The sequence below is a fragment of the Ascaphus truei genome, chromosome 5, assembly GCF_040206685.1.
Source record: "Ascaphus truei isolate aAscTru1 chromosome 5, aAscTru1.hap1, whole genome shotgun sequence".
Classification (NCBI taxonomy): domain Eukaryota; kingdom Metazoa; phylum Chordata; class Amphibia; order Anura; family Ascaphidae; genus Ascaphus; species Ascaphus truei.
In genome coordinates this window covers 62579653-62595844 of record NC_134487.1, presented here as the reverse complement: position 1 = coordinate 62595844, position 16192 = coordinate 62579653, and the positions used below count along the sequence as shown (strand labels likewise).

The 16192-nt window shown below is 41.4% G+C and overlaps 1 protein-coding gene across 4 annotated transcripts in view; it reads right to left on the bottom strand.

The window, feature by feature from the left end:
- AASS (aminoadipate-semialdehyde synthase) overlaps positions 1 to 16192 on the bottom strand; it is an 85427-nt gene that overhangs the window by 28156 nt on the left and 41079 nt on the right. For all 4 annotated transcript variants that reach the window (XM_075599925.1, XM_075599924.1, XM_075599923.1 and 1 more), the window contains exons 14-16: positions 8510 to 8631; positions 5909 to 6038; positions 3601 to 3711 (exon numbers count right to left, since the gene is read on the bottom strand). In XM_075599925.1, coding sequence (XP_075456040.1) covers positions 3601 to 3711; positions 5909 to 6038; positions 8510 to 8631 — 363 coding nt within the window. The remainder of the gene's footprint in view (positions 1 to 3600; positions 3712 to 5908; positions 6039 to 8509; positions 8632 to 16192) is intronic.

Genomic DNA, 16192 nt, shown 5'->3' with positions numbered 1-16192 from the left:
CCCTCCCTCCCCCTCTCCCTATCCTAATGAAGAAGTGTGCATAAGTTGGTGCTGTTTCTTACTGTGCCCCCCCCCCCTTTTTCTCCACTACTTTGCACCTTTCCCTGTCTAAAGGCTTTACAAGAAAAACCTGTCTCTAGCTGTTGAGTGCAGCTGGTACATCTCAGCACAGGTAATTAAGAATTTATATTAGTGTTAGGGACCCTTGAGATGTGGTCTGCCATGTAGTGGCTCAGGGGCTTACAACACTTTGGCCAAAATGTTAAACTAAAAGACCATCTTATTTAATAGATATCTATACATATATATTTAGGCACTGTACCGTGTATAAGTTTCCCTGGATGTGCACTGAGCTCTGTCTGTGTTTCATGTTCTGTCTCTGGTTTTAAGTATAGAGGGGTCAGCAGAGTCTTGTTGCTGTGTGTGTGTGTGTGTGTGTGTGTGTTTTCTTGGTGTAGAGGGGAGGCTGCAGTGTGTGTGTCTTCAGTGTGTGTTTTGTGGGTGGAGGAGGGGTGCAGAGTGTTGTGTGTGTCTGCAGTGTGTGTTTTGTGGATGTAGAGCTAGCAGAGTCTGTTGGTTTTTGTGTGTCTGCAGTGTGTGGGTTTACATGGGTGTTTTGGTGTGTGTGTGTGTGTGTGTCTGCAGTGTGTTTCTGTATTTTGTGTGTGGAGGGGGTGCTGCTGTGTGTGTTTTGTGAGGGTGAAGGAGGACTGCAGTGTGTTTTGTGGTTGTAGAGGAGGGGGGCTGCACTGTGTGTTGGGGGGACTGCAGAGTGTGTTTATGTATATAGAGGTGGTGTGTGTGTGTGTGTGTGTGTGTGTGTGTGTGTGTGTGTGTGTGTGTGTGTGTGTGTGTGTGTGTGTGTGTATGTACAATTTCCTTTTAATAAACTTGCAGTAAAAGCTGATAAAAATCAATATGACTGCAAAAATGTATCTTTTTTATGAAAATTAAAAAAAAAAAAAGCCTACATTTTTAAACTATAATAGTAATAATCCCCGAAGAACAGGGCATTACTGGCTTCGCCTCGGGCCTTCAACTCTTCCAGCCAGGGAATTATTGGCCAGTAATGCCCAGTTCTTCTGGGATTATTACTTCATTATATGTTCATTGCCTCCTATGTTATATTGGTCAGTTCAATGTTATAGGGACTTTGCTTTCCCTGGTTTTTTTTTATTAAACTTGCCCATGTTGACATTTACTATCATTGGTTTGCGCTCTTTTCTCTCTTTTTTTTCACATATACCGTGTATAAGTTTCACTGGATGTGCACTGAGCTCTGTCTGTGTTTCATGTTCTGTCTCTGGTTTTAAATATATGTATTGCCATGCTCAGTAGCACTCCTCTGTGACACTTATATGCTTATATATATGTTGTGGTTATTTTGGGGGTTCAATATGAGCTTGTAAGTGTCCTGTAAGTTTTACAATTCTTGTTCAGCTGGTCTTAGCTGATTGGAGGGTGGCAACCTCCTACCTAATTGAAGCTCACCCCCTCCCACATTTAAATGGTTAAAAGCTCACTCCATAGCATCTCCCACTCTCAGGGGAACTTGCTTGCTTGCAGTATGATTGTGACAAATCTAATACAGAGTGCTTTTCCTGGTAATGTACAGGTTAATAAAAGCTTCAATCAGACTTAGAACTATGCAACTAATTTTGACAGATTTATTATAAATCATTCTTCCTGGTAATGCACAGGTTATTAAGAATTTATATTAGTGTTAGGGACCCTTGAGATGTGGTCTGCCGTGTAGTGGCTCAGGGGCTTACAACACTTTGGCCAAAATGTTAAACTAAAAGATCATTTTATTTAATAGATATCTATACATATATATTTAGGCACTGTACCGTGTATAAGTTTCACTGGATGTGCACTGAGCTCTGTCTGTGTTTCATGTTCTGTCTCTGGTTTTAAATATATATTGCCATGCTCAGTAGCACTCAGTAGCACTCAGTAGCACTCCTCTGTGACACTTATATACATGTTGTGGTTATTTTGGGGGTTCAATATGAGCTTGTAGGTGTCCTGTATGTCATCTCAGTATGAGCAAGTTAACCAGCTTCAAACCCGACTAATTAACAGACTTCAAAAGCCTGCTTTGCAGCAGTTTACAGGTATTTCTGATCCAGACACACACTGGACCGCTATAGAGAGCAGGCTGTGGTGGAATTCTTTCTGGCCAAACAAGGGGCCTTTTCCACTTGATTTCATTCAGACAGCACAAGCGTAGCTTCCCTGCTTCCATGGCCAAGGACGTTACATGACACTGGACCACTGTGGAGAGAAGCCTGCACAAGGACACAGAACCCTACCCCAGCCGAAGATAATGGCCCTCCACTGGTGAACGGTTTCTCTGATTGCTGTTCGTTAGACACCTTGAGAAAGACCAACGGTCGAAACGCATTGGTGGGGGTCTGGTGTACCCCTCCATGTTACTGTTTTTACTTTGGATCCAATAAATTGTTTTTTCATGGACACGCACTCGTATTAACCTTTTATTCACTCATGCCTTAGTGCAGTAGTGCTTTGTTTTTCTATTTCTCTCCTTTCAAGCTGCTGGAAAACGGAGGCACACCCATACCCTGGAATTGATGGACACACTACAAGGACTCTATCCACACAAACGTGAGTTATTATACTCCTGTTCTTCATTTCTATTGATCCACTCCGATGTTGATATGACTGGACACTAGTTTGTGTTGATTCTCACCGCATTGCAAGTGGAATCTGGGCCAGCTATTCGGACAATTGTGGACATTTGTGCATTTCAATAAGGAAGAAGTGCGATATATTGTTATATTCCTGGAAGGTATTTCACTAATGTAGTTTATATACTCATACTTAAGGAAGTTATTTTTGTGCATGTCTGGAGGATGGAGCATCACACAGCTGTTTATTTTACCTATGGGAGTTAGTCCTGTTTTGTTTGTTTTCCTTTAACCCTGTGTTTTGCTGAAACAAACTGTTTTTATCTTTAAACCCACTGGCTAAAAGCCTATTTTTGATTTACACTTAAACAACCCTGTTTTAAAACCCTCTGCACACATCCTCCAGGCCCCCACAATGCTGATAACATCATGTGAAGTCGATCTTCACCCAAACAATATGCTATGCTTTTATTAACATGTAGCTACCCAAGACTACATCTATTCCAGAGTTGGAGCAGTATTGTATAGTATTAACCTTTGTGGGGTACAGGATGTTGTTCAGTTTGAAAGTCCGATTTGGAAATCAGGTTTCCCAATAAATGAATATTGAAATAAGATCCGTCACGTGCCGATGAAACTTGGATGGATAAAAAGTCTGTTTATTAGATAACAAAAATTCATACGGAGTAATGAATACTAGATCACTATGCCATATTACCAAAATAATGGGAGGAAGGGGAGGATACTAAGCATATTTTAGTCAGATGTCATTTTTACTGGAAGATCTACTCACCTACTGACGAGGCACGTGAAATAAGAATACAACACACACAAAAAAAATCTTTAAATGACAATACGATTACACCCCGATACTAAGTATGTTTTAAAAATAGTTCATTTGTTATTTTAAAACAAAACGTGAACATGGGAAACATTCTCAGTAACATACCTTTGATGGAGCTCTTTCATGGAAGGTGTTAGATAACTGGCGGTGACCAAGTTGACTTTGTTCTTGATGCATTTCTTTGCCACAAGAGGATGTACTGAATAGGGCAGCAAGCTGAATGACAGAAGAGCAGAATTAATTTCCTGAGCATTGCAGATCTTTCATGGCTGCACATATTTATTTATAAAATGTTTTTCCAGGAAGTATTACATTGAGAGTTACTTCTCGTTTTCAAGTATGTCCTGGGTATAGAGTCAAGATGACAAACAATACATGGTTACAAATACAGTAACATAAGTTAACAGGCTATACATTATATACAAGACATTGCATGCACAGTTAGAGATAATATATATTATAGGCATATGTAACAGTTACAGACCAGATTAAAATGTGAGACAGCTTTAGTTTTGAAAGAACTTAGACTGGTGGTGGATGTTAGGGTCCCCGGTAGATTGTTACAGTTTTGGGGTGCACAGTAAGAAAAGGAGGAGCGGCCGGATACTTTGCTGAACCTTGGAACCATGAACAGCCTTTTGGTGTCAGGTCTCAGATGATAAGTGTTGCATGTGGTAGGGGTGAGGAGCTTGTTCAGATAGACGGGTAGCTTGCCCAGAAAGTCTTTGAAGGCAAGACAGGAAAGATTAACTTTGAGCCTAGACTCAAGTGATGACCAATTTAGTTCTTTGAGCATTTCGCAGTGATGTGTGTTGTAGTTGCATTGGAGGACAAAACGGCATATTGAATTGTAGAGGGTATCAAGTTTGCTAAGGTGTCTTTGGGGTGCCGAGCCGTAAACTATGTCTCCATAGTCTATAATAGACATTAGCATCTGCTGTGCGATACGTTTTCTGACCAGCAGACTTAGGGACAATTTGTTCCTATAAAGTACACCTAGTTTGGCATAGGTTTTGGATGTCAGGGTATCAATGTGCACCCCGAACGTTAAATGGGAATAAAACCATATGCCCAAGTATTTAAAACTAGTAACAGGAGTTAGGGTGGTATTAGCGTTGGTTCTGATCTGGAGCTCAGCCATTGGAAGCTTTAAAATGTTAGCCTTGGTCCCATATACCATTGTTACAGTCTTGTCAGTGTTTAAAAACAGTTTGTTTTGGGAAATCCAATTTTCATATCTCAAAAAGTCAGATTGAAGTATGTGTTCAAGGTCGGAGAGGCTAGGGCTGTGTGCATATAAGATTGTGTCATCTGCATACATGTGTATTGAAGCTCCCTTACAAACTGTAGGAAGATCATTGATGAACACTGAAGAGTAGGGGCCCCAGAACAGAGACTTGCAGGACACCACATGTGATATCCAGGGGGTTGGAGTTGGAGCCTGAGATAGACATGTTGGGATCTACCTGATAGTTAGGAATGAATCCAGTTTAAAGCATGAATCCCTATTCCAGAGCACTGGAGTTTGTTAAGCAGGGTAACATGATCAACAGTATCAAAAGCCTTAGCAAAATCTAGGAATATTGCACCAGTGAGTTGTCCCAGTTTCATTCCACACTGGATCTCATTGCAAACTTTTAGGAGAGTAGTTACTGTGGCGTGTTTGGGCCGAAAGCCAGATTGGAATTGGCTAGGGAAATTTGTCTTGATATAGTAAATCGCTTAATTGTAAGTGAACACATTTTTCCATGACTTTGGATAGTATTGGGAGAAGAGAGATTGGCCTGTAGTTTGAGACAGTGTTTTTGTCCCCACTTTTGAAGATTGGGACAACTCTGGCAGTTTTCCAGGATCTTCGGGATATGGACTGCAGCCAGAATAGAGTTGATTATGGAAGCAATTGGTTTGGCAATGGTTGGAGCACAAAGTCTTAGGAACTTGGATTGCAGTTATTCAGGTCCACATTGGCTGCTTAGTTTTAGTTTGAGGAGCGCTTGTGTTGGAGAGGGTTGGGCTATAGGGGTGCTGTCAGAATGAGGTTCATGTTTGTGGTTTGGGTTGCGTTTCGCTAATAAGTTGGTAGCACACACCACAAAGTAATCATTGAATGCATTTGCAATGTATATGAATAAAGTTTTTACAGTACAGTGAAGATTTGCGCCATTATACCTATGCAAACTATATATTCATGTTCCCCAATTATAAAAGGAGAAGCTAAATTATTATTAATGATTATATACCAAGGCAAAAAGTAAAACATAAAAAAGCAGTGTTTTAAAGCCAGTTGGGAAAGGAGCATTTACTGGCTTGGAAAGCAGTTTGTGATACTGTAGAGTTTAGAAATCAATCGTCAATGTGCTCTACCCAATATCAAATATAATACTGTTCAACCAAATATATTCCGTATAGGAACCTGATTACGAGATCATGTTTCTTCACTAGGGCAGACAGCTTCTCTTCATTCTTAAACACATCCATTGCCACTGGGGTTGTGTTGTTGTATTTTTTAGATAGGTGGTCAACCTGGTCCTTTACCATGGACACTGGGGACAAACAGAATTTCGATTTTTAGGCAAATAATTGAACATGAAATAAACTTGATTTTGCATCATTAAATACCAATTTGTCTACATCACATATACATGAACATTTTCAGGGAGAAGTGGCTCAGTGAGTAAAGACACTGGCTGGCACTGAGTTTGAAGCAGGGGACCTTGGCCAAGTCACTTTATCTCCCTGTGTCTCAGGCACCAAAAACAGATTGTAAGCTCTACGTGGCAGGGATTTATGCCTGCAAAATGTGTCTGTAAAACGCTACGTAAAACTAGCAGCGCTATACAAGAACATGCTATTATTATTTTAGAAAAAACAGCTTTACATCTGCAGTGCTACTTATTCAGCAAAAGACTGGGAGGTCTATAAATGGATGTATTATCTTTCACTCTTCGGGATTTACTGCGAATAGAAGAAATAGGTCCTCAGCTGCAGTACCAGCTCTAGGTGTGCCGAAAAACACCCCGAAGCAAGATGGGGTAAGGTATTCCTGAAGTAATAATAGGAATAGTATTCCTGGGGAGCTCCATAAAGTAATAATAGAATGCCATTCTCTTGGAGCCCCCATATTCAGGGGAGTTTAAAAATGATTGTGTGTATGTGCGTTTCATTATCTATGACCAGTGTTTCGACAAATACGCATAACCGCATGCCTGTGGCGACTGGATTTTGGCCGCTGGCGACCCGTGCTGCGGCTCTAGGAATTCCCCTGCTCGCGCCAATTTTTAAAAAAAATAAATAAATAATCCTCTCCCTGATTGGGCTGACGCGAGGAAGAGGACCGGCTGGCAGCTTTGGGTAAGCCCCTCCTCCCCCTGCACCCGATCCCTGCTTGCTGCCCGGGGCGGGATGTAGGCAGAGAGGCAAGGGGGGTCCCCGCGGCTGCTGCCCACGGCTGGACGACAAGGTAGGCGCTTCCCATCCGTCCCACGCTCCTTTGGCACCCTTGCGGTCAGGGTAATAGGAGCGGGGAAGAAGGGAAGGCTGGCAGCTCTCACTCCCGTCCCCATGGCTGCAGCCTGGGCGGGAGGTAGAGGGGGGGCGCACGCGCGGCGGGCAAAGTTCCCCGGCCACGTTTCCCATTTGGGAGGTTGGTGTGGCCTTGAGCCTGTCCGGCTGTCTCCCCATCCCCCCGCAACTCCTGCCCGACACCCCGCCTGGCTGCCCGACCTCTTGCATCTCCCGCCCGACCCCCCCCCCCCGCCTGGCTGCCGCCCCGCCCCCCCTCCTCCTCCTCCCCCCACCGGCTGCCCGACCCCCAGCTGGCATGTGGAGGACAAGCAAGCCCTGGATGAACAGGTGGGCCCCCTCCCTTCCAATGAATACCCACCCAGTGAATGTGAGAATGAGAGAGAGTGAGCGTCAGAGAAAGAGTGATCGTCAGAGAGCGAGTGATCGTCAGAGAGCGAGTGTGCGTCAGAGCGAGTGTGCGTCAGAGCGAGTGTGCGTCAGAGCGAGTGTGCGTCAGAGAGCGAGTGTGCACTAGAGAGCGAGTGTGCGCTAGAGAGCGAGTGTGCATCAGAGTGTGTGAGTGTGTGTGTCGTACTCTCTCTATCATCGCGCTCTCTGTCTCTCCCTCTCCCCCACACACTCCCTCTCCCGATCTCTTATTTACCCTATATATCTCAACTGCCCTATACCTACACCGAAATAACCTATACTGCTTTCTTCCAGATCTAACTCTCGAGCTTCACATGGGAGACATCAGAATCCCCCCTAACCCAGAAGACAGGTAGGGAACACCTCCCCTCCAATGTATAACATTGCGGGAATGAGGGTACCTGGACATTGAGTGACTGCGGATCAGGTAAGATCCCAGGTGGGATTGCTGCTTTAGATATTGTGAAGCGGGGGCGTCCAGGCACTAATTATGGGGTTCAGGAAACTAGTCATTCACATCTGGCTTTTTTTTCCCTTCTAAATCACACACACACACACACACACACACACACACACACACACACACACACACACACACACACACACACACACACACACACACATACACACACTAAATAAACTTATGTCAAAAACGAATGTTGTTCTTATTAGGAATTTATTCTTTTTTTTTTTGGGTGATTTGTCGACCACTGTCTATGACCATCCCTTGAACTAATCACAGTGCTTCATGATTGGTTTAAATTAAATTGCGAGCACCCAAGAATAATTTTTCTAAAGATAATGAAATAGAAAAATAAATACAAATAAACTAATATACATACACACTTATACTTTAAAATTTTATATTAAATATTCCTTGTGACTTGTTAACGCAAAGTAATGCTATATTTTCCTTTAATCTGAGAAAGTTTACAAGTGCAAAGTAATTTTATCACCTGTCTGTAGTAATCATTAAATTACAAGCAGTGGATATAAAGCCAATATGTTGACATTTTTAGAAAATATGCAGATTTCCCATGTCAAGGGATGCAAAGGTATTGTGATTTGTGGATGTATTTACCTGCAGTTATCTCAACGTTGGGATCTCTTGTGAGGTAATTTATGACAGGGCCAGAAACATAACCTGATCCAAGCACCAAAATCTTCTTCTTTGTTCCCATCGTCATTAACTGTGCGTGCTCTCTAAAATAAAAAACAACCAAATGGATATGTGGATTCACGTTTTGATGCTATTATTGAAAAAACAAATCTGGAGAGTGCAAGACAACTTTGAACCTCAGACTTTGGCAAACATGCAGTGTAATTGTAAACTAAAGCTCACATAGTTTTTTTGCAGTTTTGTAACTGATTAAATTACAGTTACAAAGTTACAGCTACCGACAGGCTTGTAAATGCGACAATCTCCCAAACATGTACGACGACTCTCCCACTTTTCTGATTGTTGAATGGGGCCAAAAAAGGAGACTGGGGTCAAGAATATCAATAAACAGAAAAAAAAAGTTAAAAAAAAAAAAGAAAGACAATAAAAGGGGTGGGGCGGGAAGTCTCCCGAGTTTGGGAAAACCAAGGCCATAAATATGTACTTGAAGGTGTGAAATTTTGTATTCCCCGCCAAAAGCTAGAATGCATTTTCTGGCCTTACTACACTAAATGAAACTAATGTGTTGTAGTGAGATTTGCCTTATTTTAGGTTTTAGATTGGCAATGTTTTGCTCCTACATGCAAAACGCTCTTGTATTGCCAACATACCTTAAATTAAAATGAGTAATAAATGTATTTCAGTAACTCCTTTCTAACGGCTTATGTGATTTAATAGATGTTCACAGCTATGAAATAGCATAAGTTATACAGCCCATGCGATAAACCTGGTGGTAGCTTATGCCAAAGTCTGTGGTAATTACTGACTGACCTACACACACACCTCAAGATGCAGTTTATCCTCCAAGACTAAAAGCAAGCAAGCAATCTGCAAAACCCATAGTTACTGTAATGAGTAAATATATATATTATTACAATTACCAGTATGACAGATCTATGGAACTGACCAAGATATGAAGAATTACACACCGAGGGGAGTCTCGAGTGCACTGTGACAGCCTTCCTCTTCAGCTATGTTTGCACAATCCCGTGACCAATTTAGAGGGCAACAAGTAGGGAGTCAGGTGACTAGTTTCTATTAAAAGAAACTTCCATTTCTGTGTGTTAATTTAACCCTTTTAGTGCTAAAGTTCAAGGGAAATTGCAATGTGCTCGTTCTCGGACGGATATGTTTATCTTGTATCGTCAGGATACAGTCTTTGTTTTTTCATACGTTCTGTGCCTTCACTTCTCAAACTAGTACTTTTTAAATATGTTGCTCCTCTTATGTTTTTTTTTTTTTTTACATTTTGTTTGTTTATAGGTAAATCCACTCTTGAAGAATCTAAAAAATATAGCTTCTCCCCCAAGACTGCTGGTCAATATATCAAAACTTCTTCCAATGAGATTTGGGATAAAAAAAAATGCAGGTGATTTTTAAAAGATCTGTTACCTTGCATTGGGCTAAGAAGAATATTTTCAGGGAGGAAATAGAAAATGTATGGATTTTAGCTAAGAAATCAAGGAACCCTCTTCTAAATAGTGTTGGTAAGTATGAGTAAGTTGGTAAGTTGGCTATCAAATCTGCACCTCTTTCAGGTGTAAGTACATGAAGGAACTTAGCAAGGCTGAAACCAAATCCCATACATCAACCAAGATGCCACACATTCTATCTTACACATGAGTGATTGTACTGCTGCAAGTTTAAATGCCATTTAAGTGTCATATCATGATGTATTAATTTAAGAAAAAATAAAAGGAAAATGAATATTTACTATGCAGATTTAAAAAGAAGTCACCATTACTTTGAATACCAGTGTTTGAAATAAGCATAAGTTATATAAAGTTACGTTATTTAAGTTAAGTGAGATATTCGTTTTAATAGTTAGATAGCAAAAAAAATGTATTTGTGTAGATTTTAATAATTAAATGCCAACTAAGTACTCCAAAATTCACAGGATGGACAGTGTAAAACAGTAATAAAATCAAACGTAAAACTACATTGTAAAATCTCCAGGGTATGGATTCATTTTACAATCCATGAAGTATGTTGAGAGACAGTCGGAAATAATGTGCATGCAAATGTTCAAATAAATAGTAATTATCCTATTCCTGTTTTGACAGTTCATTTTTAATTCTTTACAAACATGGTCTTTGCTATGCCCTGTATGTTTCTATTGCCCGGTCATATTTCAATTTTACTAGCACCAACAATTGGAATGTGGTGCACCACCGAGCCAATCAGAATACCAGACACCAACTCTAACAGAGTTGCCAACCCTTCTCATGTCCGAGATTTCATTTTATTCTTTGTTTTCCAAGTGTCTGGTTTGCACAATAATAAAGTGCTACCTCTTTCAGAATGTACTTTTGATCTTCATGACGACATGGAGTCAAGTTTTTAACACTGCTTATATTTCGTCAATTGTTCAACAAGGTTCATCTGTTGTCATCCCACCACCCGTACCCCACTGTCCTAAAATGTTCCACACTGCCCTTTTACTCGATATGTTGCATTTACAATAATGCAATCTGTCTCACTCTGTTCACATATGCACCGTTTTAGCTTTTAAGAGCAATACTGCAATTTCTTCTGACCTCATACGCAACTGCTTAGATTGTAAAACATAGGGGATGTTTTGCAATCTTGATAAGAAGCGTGGTAAGAGTGCTCAAGTACAAGGTTGGTAATGATAATTAAAGTCCAGAACCATAGGTATAGGTGCATCAATATTTGACATGAATAATGAGTATATCCATAAAGCAATTTATATGATCCCCGAAAACTGGGGGGTACGTGGAATAACCACCCACTCAATTTCATTGGGAATGTCCGTATAGCATAAAAGTATGGTACTCAACATCACCTCCTTGGTCTGGGTTGACGTGCTGCTGCTTACAAGATCCAGAAAGAAGCAAAAAAAAAAGTAGAGCACAGCCAAAAAGGAGCAGGGAGAGGATCAAGTAGTGCAAAAATCCTTTATTGAAGTAAACAAAGCATGGAGGGTACCTCCTACGTGTTTCGAACGAAAAGTTCTTTGTCAAGAAGTAAAATACTAATGTCAGCAGTCCTTTTAAAACCAAGAGACCCGCTCCCGTTTCGCGCCAATCCCGCAACGTGCCAAAGCGCACGCGCATTCGAACAGTGCAATCAACTGATGTCAGAGCTGCCGGTGCAAAACAGGAATGGATGCTCAGAAGGGACAAAAAGGGCAAAGGCAGACCGCAATAAGAAAACCAAACCCCCGACCCGTAAACAGGATCCCGATCCACCTCCCACTGAACCAGTAAGGGAGAAGGACTGAGTCCAGTCCACAAAATAAGGGGATCCCGAATTCTCGCAGCATACTATAAACCCCAGTAAGAACAAAATACAAATAACAAACTAAACTACATCTATTAAAAATAAAAAGGACTGCGTAGACAGGAGTACATCAACCTGATTAAAGGCTGTGAAAGAAAAACAGACAAAACATTTAAAAACACAACAATAAAGATGATATATGTGCCAAGTAAAAAATCTCATGCTTCTATATGGTGATTCAACAGTAATCATAAATGAGAATTTTTTTTATTATAAACATATGTTATAATATCTCAAAAGGAAAAAACATTCCACAAAGAAAGCTAACTAACCATGGTAATAACCAATTAACATAATATAACAACAAAGAATGGCAATCGTTGAAAAAAAATATATAATATAATCTACATTATAGTAACATAAATAAATATAGCAAAAACATAGCTCAACAAAAGTCTGTAATATACCCCGTAATATAGTGCGCGCGCTTGCTCAGCCGTGCGAATGCGGCACTTATAATTGGCTGTGTTAAGCCTGACTTTATATAGTTCGGCAGCACGCGCACGGCAGTGAGTGTTGAGCTGGCAGATCGGGGGAAAGAGTCTGGATAGTGTATTTCCGCGCTGCTGCCGCTCGAGGTCACACTCTATTGGCCAATCAGAGTGAGGCTGCAATTTCATTGGCAAGGTGTGTGTACACACTACCATTTAACAGCTTTGTTTCTCTTTCCTTTTAGAAGACTGTATTAAAAACTTCAAACGGTCGATAGCCGTCACTCCTCTGAGCAGCAAATATAATTTGCTTTATTTAGCCATCTTTTATAATATTTGCAAATATACTTTTATAATGTCAAAAAGGAGAAAATAACATTTTCGTTTGAAAAATGAAGAACTGGAAACCTTTCCAATGAGGTCGTCCCAAGGATGATAGTTTTATAGGATAGTTACCATGTTTCATTCCCTCAACTCATGGGGCTAAAGGAAACGAATCTATCAGGGTCTAGATTCAAATCACAACGCGTGTATCTATACGGAATATAAATCCAAAGTCTAAAAAGAATCCCTCCACAGAAACAGAACGTATTTAGGAATAGTAACCAGGAATTGATGGGATAATCCGTCACTGCACCAATCTGTACTGTGAAGCCTGTCTTGGCCACGCCCACCCATGCATATCAGCCACGCCCATCTGTCGCTCACAGCCCTGAACACACAAAATGTGTTTCACGTGCACGAGCTATAGCAGTCACTCGCGCGCATGCACGGATGCGGCTACTATAAAACAAGCCTAAGACTAATAATATAGAGGTTTTTCTTCCTCCATTAGCATCATATGATGTTTGTATTGTACTTAGTGTATAATTATGCAAAGAATGATTGGTGTGTTCATTTAAGATAATTTAATTTATTGTATAAATTCTCTGTAATCTAGTGAGATTAGGTATGCTAATTCTAGAAACAAAGCAACATATACTCACGTGGAGATTTGATTAGTCTCCCCTGATTGGTTTCTGGGACTATTTAGTATGTGTACACAACCATATCCCATCCCCTGATGAATTCAGCTTGACTGAGGAAACACGTAGGACTGTGTGATGCTGAGAAGCGGTGTGATTTACAAGTCAGAATCACAACGCCGGAGGAGTGTATATTCTACCCTGAGAATTGGGAGTTCCCCTGACCGCAGCGCTGCATGCCTGCTTTGGGTTGCCGGAGGACTCTAGGAGACAACACCTATTGGGAGGGCTCGTGAGGAGGTGACCTTGTGAGCAGGAGGAGGACAAGCAGAGCAGCTTCCTGGTTCATGTTGGGGCATGAGTATTCTCATAATATGCACTAAAACTTCAGATGTTTGTGAGTTTTAAATTGTTTAATGTTCAAGACCAATAACATTTTTATCAACGATATTACACTAGAATCGGGCACTTTTTCTTTTCTTTTTTTCTGGATAGATAGAGACATATATACAACAAGACTGCTTCAGGACCAAAACGTTGGATTGGGCGTCTTTTTGTATATGCCTAATACAATGATTTTGGATTACAGGACGCGAGTGCTGTTGCTTCTTACCGGACGCAATAATTAATTATACACACACACACTTGTTGATACACACATTGTGGTGGACATTATAAAAACTGATAGGATCCTATTTCCAGTTAGTTGCTTGCCTAATATGCGCTCCCACTGTTGATCTAACATTACCAACAGTTTTTATATACTTACCGGATACCAAGTTATAAACTCAGTCATTGTGATTGAGTAATCGTTGCCCTCTGTGGATGACTACAAAAGTAACCATCTATTCCAACTTGGTGAGTGACTGCAGCTTAGTATATAGGCTGGACTAGTGCGTTGGTTTTAACTAGTCACAGTGAATGTTTCATTCATAACCACTTTACTAGGGTGTGGTATTACACGGATAGTAAGACCACTAGTGGTGTATCGAATGTGTCTAATTGGTTCCTAACCTAGACACTTGTGACTGGTTACCTACAGGACATAGAGATACACTATATGCTTCCTGTTTATCTCTAGTTTGGTTTAACCAGGACCTGCACCACTAAGGTTTATTCACCTTACTAAAGGGACCAACCATACCTTGTATCAGCTAATGTGTGTCTTTATGTATAATTAGCATTTGTTTGTCCGTCCAACATTATTTATTTACCTCCTTAATAAAGGTTATATTTTAGCTTAATCATCAATATTTAGGCTTTAGCGTGCTGTATATAGGGGCCCTTCTTGCCTTGCTTCGACAAGGTTTCGTTCCTAGTAGTGTATCATAGAAATCCTAATCTAGTCTGTTTCAAGTTGCAGCTGTTGTCACACTTACATAAGGAATAGGTGTTAGATTATTGTATTTTCCTGTGCATGTCAAAATCTAAATTTACTTTGTCCTGGATATGTATATAGCAAAAAATCTCCAGCGGTCTGAATAATTTCAAGAACTTTATGACATCAGATCAATTCAAAAACAGAAACGCAAATGCTGAATGCAGACACACTCATTGTATTCCTATGTCTAAACGGAATTCAGGTTCAAGAACACAGCGATATTTTCAAATCAATATCAAATAATTAACAAGTGTAGCCGTGTCCCCTCTTACCTCCGGTGCCGGGGAGGGGGGCGGCTGCGGTGTATGGGAGCGGAGGAGCTCCGCAGCGTACCCGGCAAGCGGGGGCCGCCATCTTGTAGTTTGCACAAGCACAATTGCAGCCATTTTATGTTTGCGCATGCACAGTGGAGTCTTTGCGCATGCGCAGTCCCCAGAGTTGCGGTGGCCATTTTAGGAGAGGCTCCGCAGGAGACTACAAGTCCCAGGAACCTTAGGGACTGGGGAAGAGATATTTTAACATGAAGGACAGTGCGGGTGCAGTTACTTGCAGTTGCTAGAGTTACTGGCAATTGGAAGGAGAGAACCATTGAGGTGGTGTCCAGGGAGTAGTACTCCCCTGGACTAGACCTAGGTTTGTCCCTTTTAGCTAGGTCCTAAGTCCCCTTCTAGCTTGTGGCTGCTATAGGGAAGGCCCCAGACAGGGACGCTACCCTTTAGCATTATAGTGCCAGGTATAGCACCAGCGAAGAGACGCCATGCGGTGAGCTTCAGTCTGCGGTCTGGGATCAGAACACAGGCAACTATAGACATTATGGGACACCAATCAGCTGGAGCTCCCTCAAGAGGCGGACGTCTTCGGACCAGATAGAGGATGATTCAGCAGACATTGTGGGATCAGATGGATCCTTTTTGCTCATTCAGCAGTACCTGGGTACAAGAGTGCCCAGGGAGGTAAAGTGCACCAACGGTCCACAGGGGTAGTGCTACTCCCTACACTTGGGTGGGACGGACTCATTGGGGAAGGACACCAGGGTTATTGGTGCTACGTACCCTAGGCACTTTGGGGGACACACCATGGGTTGTAATTATTGTATGGTACCGTTATATCGTTATTCTATTGTCAGTAAACCAATTGTTATATACGGGTGTGTGTGTGTGTATCATTTCACTGTAAGTGGTCCTGAAAGGGGTTATCCCGCTGCGCTGGGATCCCTCTCAGGTGGAGGCGTTGCACCGAGAACGAGAGCTCACCCCAGGCTCTCAGCTGCGGAGGCTCAGGATGGCACTGGAGGTTCTGTGAGCCACAGGTAACGGCAGCACACGTAGTGCCCTTAGACACAGGGATAAGGGGGCTACACAAGAAATAGATTTTCTGGCATATTTCAGCAAACAAAATGGTAAAGCTGTTATATACACATACACACAAACATATATGTCTACTTCAATATCACAAACAAAGCCGATATCAAAACGACAGAACCTTTCAATCGCTTTTACACCATTTGATTTATAAAGTAATTGGT